This window comes from Neovison vison, chromosome 9, assembly GCF_020171115.1.
Source record: "Neovison vison isolate M4711 chromosome 9, ASM_NN_V1, whole genome shotgun sequence".
Lineage (NCBI taxonomy): Eukaryota > Metazoa > Chordata > Mammalia > Carnivora > Mustelidae > Neogale > Neogale vison.
The window spans coordinates 677,858-700,293 of record NC_058099.1 but is presented as its reverse complement, the minus strand read 5'-3'; the positions used below and the strand labels follow the sequence as shown (position 1 = coordinate 700,293).

The 22,436-nt window shown below is 57.2% G+C and overlaps 2 protein-coding genes across 2 annotated transcripts in view; both read right to left on the bottom strand.

The window, feature by feature from the left end:
• Positions 1-15,798: 15,798 nt before the first annotated feature.
• LOC122916806 (NOTCH regulated ankyrin repeat protein) lies at positions 15,799-16,303 on the bottom strand. Its single transcript, XM_044264185.1, has one exon. The coding sequence runs from the start codon at positions 16,301-16,303 to the stop codon at positions 15,959-15,961; it is 345 nt and encodes a 114-aa protein (XP_044120120.1). The 3' UTR covers positions 15,799-15,958.
• A 5,615-nt stretch (positions 16,304-21,918) lies between these two features.
• The window catches only part of EXD3 (exonuclease 3'-5' domain containing 3), a 63,236-nt gene continuing 62,718 nt past the window's right edge, over positions 21,919-22,436 (bottom strand). Inside the window, 1 exon segment of the mRNA XM_044264355.1 lies at positions 21,919-22,211. Coding sequence (XP_044120290.1) covers positions 21,919-22,211 — 293 coding nt within the window.

Sequence of the window (22,436 nt, the reverse complement as noted above, 5' to 3'; positions counted from 1 at the left end):
GGGGGGCTCGGTGGGTTGAGCCTCTGCCTTTGGCTCGGGTCATGATCTCAGGGTCCTGGGATCGAGCCCTGCGTCGGGCTCTGCTCAGCGGGGAGCCTGCTTCCCCCTCTCTCTCCGCCTGCCTCTCTGCCTACTTGTGATCTCTCTCTGTCAAATGAATAAATAAAATCTGAAAACAAAACAAAACAGAATCTTGTATATTGGTCTTGAATCGTGTGATCCTGTGAGACTTATCAGTCTGTTTTGTTTTGTTTTCTCAGTGCAGGCTTTTTCAGGTGCTCAACATGTGGAATCATGTTTCTGCAAATAAAGGCAGTTTGCTTCTTCCTTCCCAATCTCTATGCCTTTTATTTCTGTTTCTTGCCTCACTGTACTCCCTGGAACTTCCTAGTACAATGTTGACCAGAAATGGTATTCCTGTTCTTAGGGGCAAAGCATTGAATCTTTTACCAGTAAGCAGGATGTTGGCTGTAGGGCTTTCTGTAGTGTTCTTTGTCAGCGTGAGAAGGTTTCCTTCTACTGTTTGAGTGTTCAGAGTTTTATGAATGAGTTGGATCTTGTCAGATGTGTTCACCTATTGAGGGGATCATGTGATTTATGTTCTTTAATTTCTTTCTTTCTTTCTGAGAGAGCATGTGTGCACCTGTGGGGATCCATCTCACGACCCTGAGATCATGACTTGCACCAAAATCAAGAGTCGTACGCTTAATCAATATCACCCCTATTTTATTGACTTTTAGGTGTTAAACCAACCTTGAATTCCAGGGACAAATCCCATTTGGTCATGGGGTATAATCATTTTTATATGTTGCTTGATTCAGTTTGCTAATTTTTTTTTTTCAGTTTGCTAATATTTTGTCCAGGACTTTTGCATCTGTATTTATGAGGGATATTGGTCTGAAGTTTTGTTTTCTTGTGATGTCTTTGTCTGACTTTGGTACAGCATAGTTGTGACAGTTTTCTGCTAATGCCATAACAAGTTACCGCAAACATAGTGACTTCAAACAGCACAAGTTTATTATCTTACAGTTCTTGAGGTCAGAAATCCAAATTGGATCAAAGTAGGCTAAAAGGAAGGTATCAGCAGGCTGTATTTCTTTCTGGAGGCTTTGGGAAAAGTTGCTCTGCTCGTTTTTTCCTCCTTGGAGAGGCTGCATTCCTTGCTTCTTGGTGGCTGTCTCCGTTCCCTAACTAGTATCATTGTATCTCTCTGACCTTTCACATCTCTTTCTGAACACAGCCAAGAATATTTCTTTGCTTTTAAGGACTCACTCCACTAGATTGGTCCCATCTGGATAATCCAGGATACTCTCTCCATCTCAAGGCCTGTCTTCTTAATTAAATCTGAAAACTCTGCAAGTCCGTTTTCATAATTTATGGCTTTCTAGGAATTTCTGGGAGTTTATCCAATTCACATAAGTTGTCCAATTTTATTGGCGTAATTTTTCCAGTATCCCCTTATATTCCTTGTGAAAAAGACTGTTTCAGTTTGTGTTTATGTTTTGTCTAGTGTACCCTTCTCTATGTACTCTCAGATCCTACCCTTTCATTTTGGATCTCTTTATAAGCTGATATACATCCAAATTCCAGTCTTTTCCATTTCTGCAATAACCATTGTACGTCTGGTTCATATAACTTGACTACATTGAAGCTGTAGTTTACCTTGGGGCATATTGACATCTTGGCAATATTAAGTCTTCCAATCCATGAACATGGGATTTCTTTCCATTTATTTAGGTCTTCTTAATTTCTTTCAGCAGTGTTTTGTACGTAGCAAATAAGTTCAATGAGTTTTGATGGATATGGAATTCTTGGTTGACGGTTCTTTCCTCTTGGCTCTTTAACAATGTCATACCATCACTGTCCACGTTTCCACGTCTGACAAGTGTCTGACAAGAAGGTAGTTGTCACTTCACTGCCTGTCCCAGCACAGAAGCCCTTCTCTTGCTGCCTTCAGGTTTTCTCTTCGTCTTGGATTCTCACCATCTTCTCTCTGATAGGTCTAGGTGTGGCTCTCACTGAGCTTCTTTCTCTGAGGTGTGGATGAATATTTTGCATCCAGTTTGGGAATTTGGGGTCCGTGTTTCCTCAGATATTTTTTTTCTGCTTCTTTTTCTTTTGCCTCTGCGTCTCCCATCATATGCACTTTTCAATTCCTGATAATATCTCGTGGGCCTGTGAGGCTCTATTTTACTTTATTCCTTTTTTGTTTCTTCAGAATGGATAATTTCTGTTGATCTGTTTTCAAAGTCAGTGATTATTTCTTAGAGCTTTTCAAGTCTGCTGTTGATCCCTTGAGAGGATTAAAAAATAGGCTGTTTTTAAAAAGATGTCTACTATATTGTTTCTTTTTTCTTTTTTAAAAAGATTTTATTTATTTATTTGACAGAGAGAGACACAGTGAGAGAGGGAACACGAGCAGGGAGAGTGGGAGAGGGAGAAGCAGGCTTCCTGCTGAGCAGAGAGCCCGATGCGGGGCTCCATCCTAGGACCCTGGGGTCATGGCCTGAGCCGAAGGCAGACGTCTGCTTAACTGACTGAGCCCCCCAAGTACCTGCAAAATAGACTTTTTTTTTTTTAGAGCAGTTTTAGGTTCACAGCAAAATTGGGAAGAATGTAGAGGTTTCCTGGATATGCCTTGTGCTTCCAGCCTCCCCCACTGTGGACATCTGCCTCCCCAGCAGTGCGTTTGATACTGTTGTGAACTCTGTGCTGACAAGTCGGTATCGCTCAGGCTCCACGGCTTGTGTTTGAGTCCACTCTTGATGTTATATTTAATGAGATCCCACTGATCATTTCTTTCTTTCATGGATTGTGCCTTTGATTTTGAATCTCAGAGTCATTGTCAAACCCACGCTTATCTGGATTTCCTCATTGCAGAAGTTTTGTAGTTTTGCACTTTACATATAAGCCTGAGATCCATTTTCAGCTTTTTAGAAAGATTTTATTTATTTATTTTGAGAGACAGAGAGAGCACAAGTGAGGGGAGGGCTTAGGGCGGGGGTGAGGGAGACCCATGCGGGGCTCCATCCCAGGCCCCAAGATCATGACCTGAGCCAAAGTCAGAGGCTTCACTGACTGAGCACCCCAGACGCCTGTTTGGTTTATTTTTAGTGAAGGGTATAAGGTCTGTGTCTGGATTAATTTTTTGTGAATGTGAATATCCAGAATCTCAGGGACTTTTCATCTCAGTTACCGTGCTTGTCAACTCCGGCTCTTCCATCTGGTTCTTCTTTCTTCTCTCTCCTTCCCCTCCCCCTTTGCTCCCTTCTTCTCTTCTGCTCCCTCTTCCTCCTCCTTCTACCCTGTCTTCTCCTTCTTCTTCTGTCTTCCAATTTTGTATCACAAAAACCTGTTGTTTTCAATCTTGGAAGTTTCAGAGCCAAAGCATCTTCTCTTTTTGAAGAATTGAAACATTTTGCAGACAGAATGGAAAGTGATGGAAATCTACAAAAATATTTGAAGATTCTAAAGGAAAGGACCAGTTCGTCTCTAGAAACGTCAGTGGCTGAGATGAAGGAAGACACAGCAAAGCCCCCTTTCGAGAGTTGGGGGACTTTCTAAAGGGGACTGCGCAGCTGTAGTGCACCTTGATTTTTTTTTTTGTAAAAGTGATGGAATTGGTGACACTTTTTTCCCCCCCAGAAATGTGCAAAATGTTGGGAACTTCTTTTTCCAGAATGACTTTTAGAACAGGGGGTCCGTTCTTCAAAACCCCTCAGGGTCAGAAAGCTTCATCTTGTGAAGATGTGTTTTTCAGGTTTTAAAATAATCCAGAGTCCCTCAGGACCAAGTTGGATGACACATTTTGGGACCAAGTTGTAAAGGTATGAGAGTGATTTTGAGAGTGTCTTGAAGATGGTTTCTTTGACATCACCGGATTACAGGTTTCACTTCTTAAGATGCCCAAAATCAAGGAAGCACTGTACTGTCCACGTCTTGGTGTCCACTGTGTGCTGGAGTTTTTTTTTCCCCCTTAAGATTTATTTATTTATTTGAGGGAGAGACAGGGAGGGAGAAGTAGAGAGAATCTCAAGCTGACTCCCCGCTGAGCTCTGACACAGGCTCGATCCCACAACCCTGAGATCATGGCCTGAGCTGAAATCAAGAGCCGGATGCAAATATAAGTAAATAAATAAATAGATGCTTAACTGACTGAACCACCCAGGTGCCCTTTTGTGCTGGGACTTTTGATAGCAAGCTGACATCCTGAATCCCAGATCCATGGAGGGCCAGCTGTGCCTCTTTAGTGGATCTCTGTTTTGTTTTTTAATTATTATTTATTTATTTGAGAGAGAGAGAGAGAGAGAGAGAGTGCACGGATGGAGAGGGAGAAGGCTCCCCACTGAGCATGGATCCTGACACGGGACTTGCTCCCATGACCCCGGGATCATAACTTGAGCCAAAGGCAGACACTTAACCCACTGAGCCACCCGGGCGCCCCTGGATCTCTATTTTTATTAATAATCTCCTTTACAAAACTACACATAGTTAAAAGATTTTTTAAATGTTCTTTTAGTAAGATTAGAATTCATGCACCGCACAGTTTACCGTGTCAGGCTCAGAGGTCAGTGGCTTTAGTCTTCTCACGAAGCTGTGCGGCCATCACCACACTCTGATTTTAGAACGTTTTTATCTCAAAAACATTTTTTTTCCTGTGCCCATTAGCACTCACTCCCCATCCCTTCTACTCACCCCTCCACCCAGTCTAAGGCAGTTTGTTTAACTGGAATCATGCAGTGTTGGTCCTTTTGTGTCTGGCTTCTTTTACGTAGCAGAATGTTTTCAAGCAAGTACCAGTGATTCATTCCTTTTTATGGCTGGACAATATACCATTGCATGGATATCCTACATTGTGTTTGTATCTTCATTTGTTTTTCCTACTTTTTGGCTATCTTTAAAAAAAGGTTTATTGATTTATCTTATTTTATTTTATTTTAAAGATTTTATTTATTTATTTGACAGAGAGATCACAAGTAGGCAGAGAGGCAGGCAGAGAGAGAGGGGAAGCAGGCTTCCCGCTGAGCAGAGAGTCCAATGCAGGGCTCGATCCCAGGACCCTGGGATCATGACCTGAGCCGAAGGCAGAGGCTTAACCTGCTGAGCCACCCAGGTGCCCCTATTGATTTATTTTAGAGAGAGAGAGACAGCATGTGAATGCAGGGGGAGGGCAGAGGGGCAGAATCTTCAAGCCGACTCCCCACTGAGCATGGAGCCCAACTTGGGGCTTGATTCCATGACCATATGAGATCATGAACTGGAACCAAGAGTTGGACACCAAACTGACTGAGCAACCCTGGTGCCCCTCTGTTTTTGGCTATTATGAATAATGCTGCTGTGATGTTTTGCATACAGTTTCCTGTGTGGTCATGTGTTTAACTTTATCCTGGGTGTACACTGAGGCTCGGAAAAGAGTGATATATCCTGGGTCTTGGGGCAACACCACTTTTAACATTCTAAGTAACTGACAAAGTATTTTCCGTAGCAGTCCGTTTTTCAAAATAACTTCTCTTGGGACGCCTGGGTGGCGCAGTTGGTTGGACGACTGCCTTCGGCTCAGGGCGTGATCCTGGAGTCCCAGGATCGAGTCCCACATAAGGCTCCCAGCTCCATGTGGAGTCTGCTTCGCTCTCTGACCTTCTCCTCGCTCGTGCTCTCTCTCACTGTCTCTCTCTCTCAAATAAATAAATAAAATCTTTAAAACAACAACAACAACAACAACAAAAAAAAACAAAATAACTTCTCTTTACTGATGTTCCCTATTTGAAGAGTCATTTCCATCATACTTTCCTTTAACTCTTTTGAGGTGCCTGGGGGGGCTCAGTTGTTAAGTGTCTGCCTTCGGCTCAGGTCATGATCTCAGAGTCCTGGGATGGAGTCTCACATCAGGCTCCCTTCTCAGCAGGGAGTCTGCTTCTCTTTCTGCCTCTGCCTCTCCCCCTTGCTTGCATGCCCGTGTGGCAAAGCCGCTAGTGCCCTCGTGCTCCCCAACATTTGGTGTCACCAGTGGTTCTCACTGTGGTTTTAACTCGCATCTCCTGGGTGATTTGTGAAGTCCCGATTTGCTTCTCTTGTGCATTTTGGAGTGGGTTGTCTTTTTCTTACTGATTTGTAGAAGTCCTTTATAAATTCTGGGTGTGAACCTGTTGTTAATTCTGTGGGTGGCAAATATCCTCTCGTGCCCGGTAGGAGGCGTCTTCTTCTCTCCTAACAGCATCTGATGCAAGACGTCATGTGTGTATTGCTCTTCCCCTTTATGTTTCTTGATTTTTTGGTGTTGTCTTTAAGAAAAGTGTCCTCACCCCCAGCGGCAGGGGAGCTGATGTGGCGGGAGCCACTTAGGAAGTGAGCTTGGAGGAGAGGATTCAGTTCATGCACACGCACACGCGCACACGCACACCCACGCGCACCCACACGTGCACACCCACACCCACACGCACACCCACACGTGCACACATACACCCACATGCACACGCGCACCCACGCACACCCACACGTGCACACACGCACACACCCACATGTACACGCACACCCACGCACCCATGCACACCCACGCAACCCACGCTCACGTGCACCCACGCGCACCCACACGTGCACACCCACACCCACATGCACACGCACACCCACACACACGCTCACGCCTGCTGGGATTCTGAGTGGGGTAGCAAGGACTCTGTAGATGAGTTTGGGCAGAACCGACACCTTCACCGGACTGAGTTTTGCAGACCACGAGCATGATATAGTTCTTGTGTAATTTTGGCGGTTACAGATTTCTCCTAGCAATGTTCTGGAGTGTTCTGCTGGGAGGCTTCACACATCCTTCATTTTATGTTCCGTGATGTTACAGTAATGGTGTTGTTATTTATTTATTTGTGATCGTATTTTAAAGTGTTGTTTTTTGCATGTTAATGGAGGACGCAGAAATAGACTTGATTTTTGTCTCCTGACTGCACCGCACAACCGGCTGCTCACAGATCTGTTCCTACCAAGTGACACTGAGACAGCTTCCTCTTCTCACCTCTGACAGAGGAGAGCCTGGGGGTCTTGGGGGCACAGCCTTCAATGCCTTAAGACTAGAACATTCTCCCGGGGAAGGCTGGCTCTCTGGACACTCTGTGGTCAGATTTTCAGTTCTGAGGGCTCAGTGTCCAGGAGGAGGCATCAGCTGTAACCCGCACTGGCAACGCTGGGCCCGTGGCTGGGCCCGTGCCTGCACTCGCTGGAGTTTTCTGGGACTCCTTGTGACGCCAGCACCTACACCGGGGACGATAATTCTGTCGAATGAAACATGACCACTGAGACCTAACCTGTGTTTGGTGCGGTACCAGCCAGACATTTCTAGTGAAGAAAAAATAGGAAAGAAAAAAAAAGAAGACTAACACCCCCCAGAAGTTACTGAAACATGCTGGGTTTCAAAAGCATTATGCCAAGTGTCGGAAGCAACACCAAGAGCGCACATCCCACCCGACCCTTTTATACACGATTCTAGAACAGGCACAGCCGATCATGGTGCCAGAAACCTGATCGGCAGTGATTGGGGCTTGAGCTGAGGAGGAATCGACTCGGGGTGGGGGGCATGGCAGAGCTTCGTGGGATGAGGGAAATATTCTGTGGAATCAGTCACATACCGACAGCGCCGGCCCTTACACACTCCAGACGGCGGCACTTTGTTGTGTATAAATTACGCCGCAATAAAGTTGCCGTCTCCGAATAACGATAAACCTAACGATTTTCTTTCAGCTTAGAATAAAATGAAAAGAAGCCACCCACAGAAGGACACCGCAGGAAGCCTTGAGAAGGAGTCGTTTATTAACAACATGACCTTGGCAAGCCAACGTGCTGAGTTAGTCATTACTTTCCTCCCGAGAAGGGAGAGGGAGGCGGAGCCGAAAGGAACCGGCCGGGCCTGTGGGCCTGCGGACTGGGCACACCTGCGCACCCCCTTTCCCTCGGGTGCGGGCGGTGGAGCCTTCCTGAGGGCCTTCCTGAGCCTCTGAAAGGGGCTCGCGCTCCTGCTGGCTACCCAAGCGTGGCACTGTTTGCCGGCTCCGTAGCGCAGGCTCCGCCGTGGAAAATAGGACCAGAGGGCACCCTTGACCTGGCCTCACTAGACCCATCGGGACTCACCCCCCGCGTGCCAGCATCCTGCCTCTCCCGTTCCCTCAGCGTGCGGTGGGCTGGGCCCGGCTGGGAGCGGAGATGCCGGTGCAGCCCAAGGCCGCTTCTCTCCGCGCTCAGGCGCGCCCCTGTTCTCTTTCTGTTCCGTCCGTCGTTGGACAGTGTTGGTCCCTAGAAGGTCGCGCCACACGGACTTCCAAGCCTACGGTGCTGCATGTGTTTGCAGCTGGGAAGACAAGACACAGCACGAAGCACCGACAGTTCTGCCTGATGGTAGGAAATGTTGGGGTTTGGAGCAAACGGTCAGGAAAGGGTTCCTGAGACGTGTTTGGTGCAGAAAGGTGTTTTTGTTGTTGTTTTAAGATTTTATTTGTTTATTTGTCAGAGGGTGAGCAAGAGAGCGAGAGAGCACAAGCAGGGGAGTGGCAGGCAGAGGGACTAGCAGCCTTGCTCACTGAGCAAACTGTAAGTAGGAAGTGAGAGAGGAAACAAAGGCAGAAGAAAAAACTAAAATTCCTTATGGCCCATTGACAAGTCCTTGGATCAGGAGAGTGACCCTCCTCTAGGGACTCAGCTGCCTCCATGTAAATACTTTGCTGAGGGCAAAAGGCAATCCTAGCCTGACTCCCCTCTCCTCTTCGCCCATGATCCTGTAAGTCTACTTTAAAGTAAAAAAAATTCCTTTGGAAACTTCCTTTATCTCTAAAACCCCCAACATACGTTTTGTCAATCATCCCCCAAGCCTATGGCCCACCAATAGACATCTCCAGGGTCTCATGACTAAGCTTTTATTAGATGGTAATAAATGATCTTTTCCCCAAAATAGCGAGCCCTCTCAAAGTCATGAAAATCTTGCTTCCAAAATCCCTTAGAGACTTATTCTACCCTTAACCCCCTCCCAACTTAGAGCATGTAACAGGCCAACCCTCATGACCCCACTGCAGCTCTTTCTGCCCATGGGTCCTGTCCCCATGGTTTACAAAAATCACCTTTTTGCACCAAAGACATCTCAAGAATTCTTTCTTGGCCATAGGTTTTGAACCCTAATGTCTTTCCTACACCAGTAAGGAAGTATAATTTTTCTTTTGCCTTTGTTTCCCGTCACCTGACAACATGGCTTGGACGATGTTGATGTCACCAAGGCAGGCACTGACTGCTACCCACCTACCCACCTCCAAATTACCAGCCTTTCTTTCTCTATGACCCCATTTAACCAGGGAGCCGCACTGACTAGAGACTACATTTCCCAGTCTCCCTTACAGCGAGGCTGGTCATGTGACAATGCTCTAGCCAATGGGGTGTGAGCAGATGAGGCCGGCTCCTCTCCCGGGACGTGATCCTGGAGGAGAGGCTCCAAGCGCGAGTTCTTCCCGTTTGTTGGCAGGAATGCGGACTTGACGGGCCGAAACCCCGCAGAGCCCAGGGCATCGGAGGGGCCTGGCCGTTGAGGCCGCACCCCGCCCCGGACCACCCACTCCGACTTCTGCGTTGAGAGATACATTGTGTCTAGTTAAGGCCACTGCGGGCTTGGATTTTGTCCCATCTTGCTGGACGGTTCATGGGGTGTCTCGGGCTTGGTCTCCTTGGGGGCCCTTGTTCCCAGGGTGTTCGTGGGGAGGCCCATAGACCTGCAGAGCGGGTTTTATGCACTGGGGGAGTCCGGGCCAGGTGTGAACTGGGTCTCCAGCCCCCAGGCCTAAGCAGGCGGGAGTCAGAACAGACGCTCCCCCCTCTCACTTGCCCATCGTCACCGCGTCCCCTGGAATGGGGCGCGGAGACAGCAGGGGTGTCAACTGCAGTGCCAGCTCTACCCCCCCCAAGCCCCTCTGCCGAGGCTCCAGGCTCTGGGCAGCGATCTGGGCGCCCCCCTCGCCCACCCCCCATGGCTGGTCTGAGACTTGATCTGGGTCCTGAAGTGTGACAGGCCCCGAGGGCCACGTCCACAGGGCTACGACAGATCCTGGGTCCTGCTGCCCATCCGCTCGTTGTGGCCCCAGGGCCCTGGGGTGCCCCTCTTCCCTGCTGGGCCCAAGGGAGACCAGGACACCGCAGCCGGTCACTTGCCCGACCATGATGGGCTCGCTTCCCAGGCCCCGCCTCCTCTGGGGTCCGCTCACCTGCCCCTTCCGCAGACCTGGGGTGGCCTCCAGGGTGTCCTCAGCAGGCCGGGAGTGCACGCGTGGGCGCGGCGAACCGCAGGCGGGGTAGTGCTTGTCAGGGACCCAGGGACGCCGGGGCTTGTGGCGCAGTGCTCGCCGCGGCCGCAGGGCGGCAGCACAGCCCGCGCAGCGCCGTCCTGGGCCGGCGCCCCGGCTGGAGCTGGGCCCTCCCGGGGCCCCCTAGCGCGGGACGCCCCTCGCTACAGGCCCCACCCGCTGGGAACGCTCCCCGCAGTCTCCACTCGTGGGTTCTCTCCTGAGCCAAGGGGCGAGGTCGGGAAGGGGCAGAGGCTTACCGGGCGCCAAGAGCCAGGCTCGCAGGGAGGGGGGGGCTTTTCCCCACCCCACCCCACCCCCGTAGTCCCTCGAACGCCGGGACGGGGTGGCGGCGGTTAGCTCGGCCCCCTCCCCAGTTTCACTGAGGCCCGGGATCCTCAGGCGCGCTTCTGGGGGGCTCCCCCACCCCGTACCCCTCTCAATGTCCAACCCTCCAGGCCTGGAGCGGGCGGGAGCGGCCGACCATCCGTCTCGGTTCAGACCCCGTCGAGCGGAGGGCGCACTGAGGCCCGCAAGCGCTGTAGGGTCTGCCGGGTGGGGGCTGCGCATCCCAGGCCGTGACCCCAGAACAGAGATGACAGCTGGTCTCTACCCCGGACACCCCGCGCCTGGCGAGTGGGTGCGCAGGATGGGCTTTTAGTTGAGAGCGGCGGGGGCAGCCCCCGTGCCCCCACACAACCCGGGCCTTTGTGAGTGCCCGCCCCCCATCCCGGGCCAAGGTCCCCACTGCCCAGCCCCGCGCCCCCCCTTCCCAGTGCAGAACCAGCAACCTCCCCACGCCGGTTTCCCCCGCCCGCCCCCCGTCCCCCCAGTCCGCTCCCCAGCCGCGCCCTCCGGCGGGACTCCCCCACCAGCGCCTCTCTCTTGCGCCTCTGCTGCCCCCCACCTCGGGGGGGGGGCAGCCTCCCCCTGCCCGCCGGTCCCCCACCTCCCTCCGCCTTCATTAGCATAGCAGCTGCTTGCCGAGCAGGGACCCGCGCGGAGGAAAGGGCAGAGGCCTCGAGAATGAATGGGGGCCATGGCTTTGGAGGGGGCAGGAGAAGAAAGACAGACAGACGCGCGCGGAGGGACGGCTCGACGTACAGCCAAGCAGAAGAATGCGCCCGACCAGGATGGAGGGGAGGGGAGCGCTGGAGGGGGAGCAGGAAGCTGGGCCTCAGAGGCAAGTGTGCAGTGGGAGGTGGGGGAGGGCGGCCTCCAGAGACCCCCAAGCCCCAGGAGGAGGCTGCGCTGGAGGCCTCCCGTTGGAGCTGTCTGGGAGGTTCCCAGACCTCCCACGGCCCCCTCTCACCCAGGCCCTCAGGACCTGGGCCCTGCCTTTGTTCCCCAGCTGCCCCCTGTGTCTGGCACCCTCTCCCTCCTTCCCTCCCAGGTGGACAGCCGCCTCTTTGAGCTGCAGGCTGCCTATGTCTGCACTGAGCCCCCAGACCTTTGGGGGTGGGAGCCAGAGGGCAGCCCCTTCCCTCTGCTTCTCCTAACTGCCCCCTCCCTGGTCTGGCCTCCAAATCCTGCCCTCCCTCCTCTGGCAGGCTCTGTCCGGGCTCCCAGGCCTGTTGACTTTAGACATCACTCTTTCTGGCTGACCATTTTCCTGCATTTCCTGGTCTCTCTCTGGCATCCATTCCAACAGTAAACACTTCCTGTGTCTGGCTGGGGTCAGGTCAGAGAGACAGACAGTTGGACAGGAGCCGCCATCACTCCTGGCTGGGGGTGGTGGGGGAGGCCCTACCCTTGTCCGTCTGGTCTGTCTCCCCTTCTCCTTGGCAAGCACCCCAGGACTTCCCAGCGGCCCAGCCCCTGCCGACGGAACCCCTCCGCCCTGGGTGTCCTCAGTGCTCCTGGCTGGGACCTGCACTTGGCCTCCACAGCGGACCTGTGGATCCTGGGAGCCAGACAGAGGTGTAGGTCAGCTCTGACTTCTTTCTTATGCTGGCCACAGAGGCTGGAGAGGCGGCTTCTGCCCCTGAAGGGCCACCTGGGGAGGGGCTCCCAGGTGACACCATTGGCCTGTTGGCACTCGTTCCTGAGCACAGACATTCTGGGCAGAGAAGCTACCCTGCCTGGCTTGCTCATTTGTTCACAGCTCTGACCCCAGACGGTGGAAGGAGGGATGTAGTTGTCGTGTGCGTCTGTGTCCTGGGGCCACCACCAATGAAAGGGCCGCGAATGAATACGTGTCTTTAACACCCCAGGGTCCCTCACCAGCAGCCAGGACCCAGGCTGGGGCCGGGGGCCTCTGTGCACAGAGCAGCACCTCGGGAAGAAAGGCCCCCAAACCCCACCAGGCCTCCTCCACAGCTGTGGGGCTGAGCAGGGCCTGGCCTCCTTTTTGTCTGTGCCTGAGAGAACGATTTCTCTGTGAGGAGCACAAAGCCTTTCTCAGTCAAATGCGTCTCTCAGAGGGAGGACTTTCGGGAGCCACGGTCCCGTCTCCCAGGGTGGCGGTCTCCCAGGGTGGCCGCCGGTGCCTGGGAGGTGTCCCAGTGCTCCTGCTCCACCGGGCCTGGGAACCAGACCCCTCCCTGGCAGCTGAGGCTGGGATCGAGCGTTAGCTGCGGGTTCTGAGCCGGGTTCCTCCATCTCTCCTGGGCGACAGTGCCTTCGAGGGAGCTGGAGGTCCGGTCCTGCTTGCCCGTGGGCCACCCAGAGTGCCCAGGCCTGACTGCATTGTCCGGAGCGCCCCGCAAAGCCCACATTCTCGCAACTCCCCCTTTCGAGGCCTGGCAGGCCTGGCACCCTCCGTGCACTCTGCCTGCCAGTGCAGTGGGCACCGCCTCCCCTGGGAGCTGGTTTACATCGGAGATCCCCTCCCCTCTGCGGGTGTCGGAGACCAGTCTATCTCACCCGCAGGAGAACGAGCTCAGAAAGCCCTCGGGCCAGAACAGAACAGGTTGTGCAGAGGAGGACCTGGAAGCTGCCAGCGTGGGAAGGGCAGTGTGTCTGCAGGACCGGGACCGAGGACCGGCTGACAGGAAGCTGTCGCCCTTTGGCTGCTGTAGAGGGCTCCGAGGTACAAGAAAAAGCTGTTCCCTTCTCCGGCTCTCCCTCCTCGGGGTCCACTGCTGACCTCCCCTGCACTCCGTTCTCATAAGGCCCCAGGGCCCTGGGGGCATCCCAGGTCTGTGCGCCAAGAGACTGCTCATCCTGTAGCCGAGGATCAGACGCCCAGCTCTGTGCTCCCCTCGCACACCCAGGGGCACGGTCTACCCTGGGGCCTGTGCTCCCGGGGGCAGGCTGGCGTCCCCAGCGCCCAGATGCCACCAGCGGAGAGAACAAACAGGACTCTCAGTGGTCAGGAGGGAACAGCGAGGATGTTCCCCAGATTTAAGAAATACCCCTTCTGTGCAGCCCATGGTCCGGCATAAAGCCACAGCAAAGGAAAGCGATGGTGGGCAGAAGGGCCCGGTCATCTGAGGGCCTGCTTCATCTCCGGCTGCCTGGGGGGTGGGAAGAGCTTCAAGAACTTTCCACATAGAGGCCTCAGCCGCTTTGCCAGGTAGCTGGGGAAACGGCTTGTGGGCTGGTTCTGAGCGCTCTCAGGGCGGCCTAGGCTCCCCTCAGCTGGGAGAGGGTCCTCCCCGGGCACCTCACGAATCCCATATGGGGCCAACTGGGGCTGGCCCTTGAGCCCAGAGCCAGGCGGTCTTTGGGGAAGACAAGCCAAGCGTTGTGTAGACGGCACCCAGCATGTTGCAGCCTGACCCTCCTCCTGGGTGCCAAGACCAAGAAGAACCAACAAACTTTTTTAATTAAAAAAAAATTAATGAAAAATTTATTCATAAATTTTTCATGCTGGGCTACAAGTCTATTTCGTACACTCAGGAATGTGCTGACTTTATCCAGTTAGAAGTGATCATACCAGGACCCACATACAGCTTCCATATAAGCCTAGAAAGTCTTAACATTAATTAACATAATTAAAAAGGTATTTGCATCTAGAAAAAATATACAGAAAAACTCCTTTTGGAGTAATCTGTGCCTCAGTTTCAATGTCTGCTTGTTTCACTGACATTATCAATATATTCTGCTCACACAAGGGTTTATAAAAAGCCACAGATGACTGCCCGGGGCTGACCAGCCACGCACAAAGGGCCTCCACCCACCTGTGTCCTCAAGTGCTCCCCATTTTTGCACGAAGGGTCAGCAACACTTCTACCCAGGGGAAGCCTCATTTAAATTTGAATAATTCAGCCTCCCTTTTATTTCTCAGGATCAAAACAACAAGGGGTGTGGGGTTGCATAGAAAATTGGAACCTCGGAGACCAGGAAGGGCGCCTTTCGGGACAGAAAGTGACGCAGAAGCCCCGCCTCCGGCCCAGGTCCCCGCGCGGCCCCTCCCCCATGACAGGAGTTTTCGGATTCGAATCCGGTCCTTGAAGCTCCGGGAGACTGAAGAGGGGCAAAACAGTCCTTCAACTCACTCAGCAATTAGCACAAGAGATTCACAGTCTTATAGGTATTTTATAAAAATATAAATATGGGTACACTGTTGCCTTCACAACGCTGGATACAACGCCCTTTAAAATTGGGTTTATAACCAAGATTCAAAAAATACACCTAAAACTTGGCTTAAAATATGTTAATATTTTATATTCTGTCATAAATGTTATGACATTCAATCGTGGCAAATCCATTTACTTTTTTAAAAAAAGTGTTCAACAGACTAACTATAATAGAACTCACTAGAAAAGGTATCATGATCCCCTCCCGCCCCGCCCCCACCGCCACACCCGAGCACCCATGCTGCCGAGGAGACTCCGCAAAGCCAGCAGATTTGGGGGATGGTGGCCTCCCCAGGAGAGGGCAGAGGGAGACCCGGGGCTTCCCCGACTCCCTCGGAGCTGTGTGTCCGAGAGTAAGAAGGAGAGACGGGAGGGAAGGGGCGAGGGGGAGGGGAGAGAGGACTAGCACGGAGAACCGTCGGGCTGGGCGGTATTTTCAGTGCAACCAAGAAACGACAGACTCAAGTTTTAGTTTTAAGACTAGGAAACAGAAATGCATCTCCCCTATAACCGCAATGACCACGCACAGTATTTTCCCAACCAAAAAAAAAAAAAAAAATCAGGCGCACAAACTTCACCCACAAGTATACACACACATGATAAATAGTTTAGAACCCCAGGAACAGCGAAGCGTCTCCACCATCGCGCGTCCGGGCCACAGACGCCCCGCCGTGGCCCCTCGGCGACTGCGGGCTTCGGCCGCGGGTCCTGCGGGCGGCGGGGACGCCCCGAGCCCGGCGTCCCCGCCGCCCGCTTTCCACCTTCGGGAGAAAACATTCTGCCCGGAGGATCCGGTGTCTCGGGAACTCCGAACTTGCTGGTAGCGAGACTCAAATTTCAAAGGGGCTGCAGCCCGCGCCCCGCCCCCACCTCCCGCACAACGCCCCCACCACCACCACGAGGCGGCGGGCGGGGCCGTGGGAAGCCCTCGGCCCGGGTCCCGGCGGCCGCGCGGGGGCGTCGACCCCTGGCAGCGGGCGCCGCGCGGCCCCCGTGGGCGCGGACGCGCGCGCCTGACTCGTCGTGGCCTCTGGGCCGGAGAGCCCGGTGCGCACCGAGGTAGTTGGCGGGAAGGTACAGCAGACGACACGCTCGAGGCCCGCGTCCGGGTCCGGGTGGGCATCATCGGCCGCCGCCCGCGTACTTGGCCTTGGTGATGAGATAGAGCACGATGTCCTGGTGGCCGCCGAACGCGGCGATGTGCAGCGCGCTCCAGCCGTCGCGGTTGGCCAGGCGGATGTCGGCGCCGAACTTGACCAGCAGCTTCACGAGCTCCAGGTTGCCGTCGATGACCGACTGGTGCAGCGCCGTCTGGCCCTCGGGCCCGAACGAGTTCACGTTGAACTCGCAGCTGGTCATGTTCTGCAGCAGCGACTGCAGCTCCTGCGTGTTGCCCTTGCGCACGGCCTCCTGGAAGATGCGCTGCGTCTGCGGCGCCGAGCAGGTGGACAGCTCGGCCTGGCTCATGCTGCCGCCGGGCGCGGGCCGCGGGCCGCGCCGGGGCTCAGCGCGGGCGGCGGCGGCGGCGGCTGCGGCGCGGGCCCCTGGCTGTCTCGGGGCGCGCCTCGGCGCATGGAGGGCGCGGAGCCCCCGGGCCCCGCACGCCGCTCCTGGGCGTTCCGGGCGCTGGGGGCCGGGGGCCGCCGCCGCGGGGCCCCCGCCGCATCCAGCCGCGCCCGGGTGGGCGGGCGACGGGGGCGGGCACTGCGCTCGCGGGGGCCTGTGGGCCCGGCGGCGGCGCCGCGCGTTCCCGGTCCCTGCTTGCTGCTGCTCCCACGCGGGTCCCACGCGCCTCCCCACGCGCAGCTGCTCTCGCCCGCCCGCCGCGCCAGGCCGCCTTTTACCCCCCTTTATATTTGCATAACAATGGGACACCCGTGACGCGCGCGCCGGCGGCCCTACGATTGGGCGGCGCCCACGTCGGGGCGGGGCGGGGGCGGGCGGGGGCGGGGCGTGCTTGGGCTGCAGCGCGCTTCTCCGCAGGGGGCGCTGGTCGCCGGCGGGGGGCCAGGTGGCGGTGGTTGGCGGTGAGGGGGCTGGAGGGGTGGGGGTGGGGGAAGGTGGAGCGGAGAGTCCTTGCTCCACGCGCCCTGGGGCTCTCCGCATCTCCGCCGTCGTCCCGCCTACGCTTCCTCCGGCCACCCGGGGAATTCCAAGCTCCCGGCTCGGACAGACCCAGGCCTGATCCCCGGCCGAGCGCGGCCCCGAGGTGGACCCGAGGGCGGCCTCCCATGGTGGGTTCGCGGGCGTTTCAGACCCGGGAGGCCCAGGTAGAGACCCGAGTCTCGCTCCGCGCTTCCGGAGCGCCTGCCCTAGACCCTCCGCGTCCCTAGCACGCCGGGTGCGCGGCGACAAGACTGGCCCGGCCTAGCCTCCAGGACACAAACTCCTGGCGGGGGCCAACTCCACAAACAGCTCGGGCGTGTGACCACAGCCACGCGGTCCTTCCTGCACGCGGGCCGCTCCTCTGGCCGCCCGGTCATCCCGCGTTTACTCCCCAGCCTGGCTGGCTTGAGGAGCCGAACTCCGCGGCGCCGCCCTGACCAAGAAGCAGGGGTCTACCTGAGCAAGCCTGGGGCCGCCCCTCTGCACCCCACTCCCGCTCAGAAGCTCCTCCAAGGGGAGGGGTAAGGCCAGTCAGCGGGACCTCAGGGCCTGCTTCCCTCTGCTGGGCCACTTCCATTAGCACGACTAGGGATGGTGGTGGTGGGCGGGGGGAGGTGAGCAGCCCCAGCCAGGTAAGGCGCCGAGGGCCGCTGGGAAAGGAAACCCAGAAATGACTCATTTCCAAACTGTAAACCCATTTTTTATTGATGCTCTAATACTGCCGCCAAATTTCCTCATTAGGATTTTACAGTTTATAGCTGGGCCGCGGTGGCTGGGAATCGGGCCCGAATGGTCTCAGAGCAGCAGGCTTGGGGCAGCCGGGGAGCCCCCCGGGAGCTTGCTCTCCAACAGAAGCCACGGGAGTTCCCACCAGGCAGCCAGGCCTCCTCAGGGGAGACCACCCGGCTAGGCCTCGTTTCGGGATGGGCTCCCGTGCGTTGTCTGCCTGCTGGTCCAGGTCTGGACACGTGCGTGGGGTGCCCCCATCTTGCTGTGTGCTCTGGGGGAGTCACAGCCAAACCATAGGCAAAACTGGGTAAGGCCACCCCAGGGCTGGCTGCCTCTGGTCAGCTACCCTCAGGCTTGACTGCAGCGGCCAGTTGTGGGGTCCTCCTGACGGCTGGAGCTCCCGGAGTCCCTCACTTTGGTCTCCCCGAGGCTGGCGGTCTGCCTGGTGGTCCAGCTGTTCCGCTCAGACTTGGTCCCCCCAGGAGCTCCCCACTGTGCAGTTGGGTAAGCCCAGGCTTGGCGGAGCTCTGTGCTAGGTGCAGCTGTGGTTGGGACCTGGGGGCTGCTGGTATCGGAAACCCTTCCCTTGTCCCGCTCATTTACCCGCAAGTGTCCCTGGGCTCAGTAAGGGGGCCTGGGAACAGATGCTGCTGGAGTGTGGACACCTGGAGGGCAGGTGTCCACACTTGGTCACCTTGGTGACCTCCAGCACCCCTTCCCGGCAACTCCCCGGTACCAGGAAAGAGGGCATAGGCCCTGTCCATTGGGGCCTGTAACTCCCTCTGGACGGTGACTCTCAGACCAGGTGAGCGAGCATGAGACCCCGCGCAGGGCTGTGACCTGCTAGGCAGGCATGTAGCCCCCTGCTTCTCCCGGGAACAGGGCTGGGTATGGACGGCAGGGCCCTCTGAGAACACATCCTCAGCTTTGGACGGTGCCCAGGGCCGCCCCCGGAAGGCCGTGGGCTCCAAGACAGGCCCTAGCCCAGGTGGGCTCAGGTCCCCGGACCTGAAGAAGGGCATCTTGGAGACCCTGCTGTGCCAGGGAGCAGAGCCTGGGAGAAAAGCCCCATTGACACCGCGAGGGCTTCAGGGAGGGCAGACAAAGGGGCCCTGTGAGCTCCGCGTGGGAACGTGCGGCCGCCACCACGGGGCATGAAATCGGTGGTTTGGGTGCCCCCCAGCTGGACCAGCGTGGCCATAAGAGTCTAGGCAGAGGTTGTCTCCTGCCACACCCAGGGTTCTGTGTGAGGGTCGCACAGGTGTAGCCAGACCTGCCATTGTGGGGTTCAGGTGACGGTCACAGTGTCCCTGGGGAGCAGATGGAATTCTCCACCGTGGCTGGGGGTGGGTCGTTTCATTCTGAGCTGGTCTGCTCCACACGCTAAGAGCTGCCCCGGTCGAGGAAAGGAGAGAAGAGGGGTCCCAGGGCCCTCACCCCTGTTTGCTGAAGGAGCAGTCCAGAAGGAGGACATTTGTTCCAAATGCCTTGGAGGGAGGGGGAGAGGCCTGCCATGGGTCAGGCCCTGCCCTGGGGCTCAGAGAAACCCCCTCTGGCTCTCTTGGTGGTATCACTTCCACAAACAGGCCTGCGGTTCCCTGGCTGGGAGGGAGAAACCCCTGAGTTGGGATCCGTAGAGACCCACTGAACTCTGACCACACAGCTGTGCCCCATCTTTCTCTGCATCAGCTCCGAGGATCCTGGCCCAGGGGCGCCAACCCACAGGGCCATGGAGGGGCGGAGGCTGGGGTCGCAAAGGGCCCCTTCTTCCTTTCCAGACTCAGAGCAGTGGGCGGTGGGGAGGCTGTGTGGGCAGGGGTGGGGCAGCCTGGGGAGCATTCTGGGATATGGGCCGGGAAGATTGGGTGGGGCAGCCTGGGGAGGACCACGCAGAAGAGGCGGCTGCCCAGAGCTGGGCCAAGGCCTGCGGCCACCTTAAAGGCACCAGGCGGGGGAGGGAGGGCAAGCAAGCAGGCGGGCAGTGGGGGCGGGGCTTCCAGCTAATTCATTAAAATGTGTCGGGGAGCGTGGGAAAGAGGAGAGTGTTTCTTCCCAGCAGCCCAGACACCTGGTAGAAGGGCCGAGAGAGGATAGAGATCAAATAACAAACACTCAGCCCTCGGCCAGAGCCAGAGCCGAGGAAGGACGCCCAGGGCAGGAACTGCGGCAGACAATCAGTGCTCGGCTCTGGCCTGCCGGGCAGGCTGCAGGGCATGGCCTGGCACTGGGACCGGAGCCCACCCTGGGGGCATGGTGCCTGACCCCCTGGCCTGGAAGGGGGTCTAAGGCATCCTGGCGCCTCAGAAGGCTCTTTGGGTGGACCCTCTGATGGCTCAGGACCCGGGGTTTGCTGTAGAGCCAGGCTAGGAGGGCAGCGAGCACGTGAGCACCGGAGGGTCCCCGGAGGGAGACAGCCAGCCTGGGCAGCAGAGGGGTGGGGAGGTGGGAGGCCAGGCTCGGTGGCACCAGCGCCGCTGAGAGGGGCACACAGAGAAAGGGCCCCACTTGGCCGCCCTCTTCTCCCTCTAGAGGTACACAGGGCAGAGGGGTGCTGGGGCTGGGCCTGCCCAGAGGAACAGCAAAGAGACTTGGGCTCCCGTCTCCCCACGCTTGTCCCTTGTTCTGGCCTCTTTCTGCTGAGGGCCAGCTGCAACCAACCCCAGGGCCCTGGGTCGCAGGAGACCTTCCAGGAAGCAGCTGGGACTGGCCGTGGGGCCAGCACCCTGGCGGCTTCCTCCTTACCCTGCCGGAGGAGAGCAGACTCAGGGCTGCCGCCTAGGACAGGGCTGGCGGTCTGGCTCTTGGAAGCATCACCCCAACCACAGAGGGTGCCCCGCCCCTGGGGGGGTAGGGTCTGGCTTGCCGCTCACCTTGGCAGCCCAGCTTGACCCTCAGGCTCAGCAGTGACCAAAAGGTGGGGGAGGCTAGTTTGCTGACTTGGCCCTGACACAGAGCCCACCCAGCCTGGCCCTGGCCTCGGAGCCTCTCCGTCCGTCCGTGCAGTGACCCCAGAGTTGCTGGGGTCTGAGCACCTGGTGCACAGGGGGCACTTCCAGGGAAAGAAGAGGCTGGGGGATGGGGCAGTTCGTCTGTATGGCCTTTCAGCATGACCCCCAGCCTGGGCGGGGGCAGACCTGGAACGACCAGTGCCCACCTGGTCTGAGGCCATCACACCTGGGCCTGCAGGTGTTCCCCGCCCTGGGCAGAGGCGGCAACCCTGCCCCAGCTCCCAGGCCCCAGCAGCCCTGAAGCTTCCGCCTGGGCTCCTCAGCCAAATCGGAGCCGGTTTCCGCTCCAGGCAGGAAGGACAGGAAAGGGATGTGTGGGGGGGGCACATTCCTGGGGGGTGAGCCAGGAGGAGGCAGCGAGGGCAAGGTGCTGTCTAGGCTCCTCTCCCTGCCCACCTGGCAGCAGTGCCCATGCGCCCTCGGGGTGCCAGCCATGAGTGCCTGCGCCTCAGTTTCCCTCCGAGTGGATGAAGAAGCGGGTCTTGTGTGCAGCCCCCTCTGACTTCGGCTGCTGCCTCTTTCATGAGAGGAGGCCGCCCAGCCTCCATGTGGTGGGGGGTGGGGGGAGCACAGGGGTGGGGGCAGGAGGCCAGCAAGGGTGCCAGAGCCACAGACTCGGAGGGGCCACCTCCCCTCCAGGCCATGGCCTTCCAGTCCACAATGGATGTCTTCCTAGAGGGGGGCTGCTCTGCCTGGCTACCCTGTCCCTGGGAAGCTCCCCCCCACCATATTACTCCCCAGGAACTGGAGGACGCCAGAGGGCCAGCCTGGCTGGGAACTACTTGGGGGAAGGGGGAAGGTCCTGTCCTGCTTGGCCTGGAGGCTTGGCCCTTGGCCTGAGAGTGCCAGCAGAGTGGGGTCGTGGCGGGATCAGGGGGTAGGGGCTGCCACAGCAAAGGGAGTGGGCCACCGGCACGGTGGGGGGGGCCTTGCCCCCACCCCCCCAGCCCACTGAGCCCCGTGCTCGGGGAGCCACTTGGGTCCCCCCCTTGGGCCTTTGTGCCGTTTCCTCTGCCAGGCGTATCCTTCCCACCTTCCACCGGCCTCATTCCCGAATGTCAGGCGGCTCTCGGCGCAGGGTCCGAGCATCCTGCCCCTGTGGAAAACCTTGATCCCCTCCACCTTGCTCCAGCCTCTGTGCGGGGGTGGAACCCTGCTGGCATGCCGGTGGGGAGCACTGGGGCATGTGCAGAGAGCCTGAGAGGGCGATGCAGACCAGCGGGGCCCGGGGCCCTGTCCTCAGAGGGTGCCGCTGACAGGGTAGGGCAGGGGGCGGCAGGGCCCGGAGGCCCCATCCAGGACTTCGCGGAAATGTGTGGTGATGCGGCCCAGGTGGGAGCCCTCCCAGAAGACCTTGCCGCAGCCGGTGCAGCAGTAGAAGGCGCGGGGGCCGGGCCGCTGCAGCACGCCCTCCGGGACCCCCGCCAGCTGCAGTCGGGTGCCGTTGCCCAGGATGGCGGGCGCGTGGGACTCCAGCCGGCGGCAGGGCAGGTCATGGGTGCAGCTCCCAGGGGCCTCCTCCGGGGCTGAGCCTGGAGAGGGGAAGCACACTCATACCCCGCAGCCTTTGGGTGTCCGACCCCCCTCCCACTCCTTCCTGCAGCTCCTCCCTGTGTTGCCCCATCCACCCAACCCTCTGCCTCATCCCTCCCTCTCTGCCCGTGGACCCTTGGCCCTCCCCGCTGGTACTGGCCGCCACCCCTCACCTAGGGCACAGGACCATCCTCTCTACTGGGCCGGGGCACAAACCCTGGCTT

Coding starts and splice junctions, on each gene's coding strand:
- LOC122916806 (XM_044264185.1), bottom strand. CDS start 16,303: ATGAGCCAGGCCGAGCTGTCCACCTGCTCGGCGCCGCAGACGCAGCGC.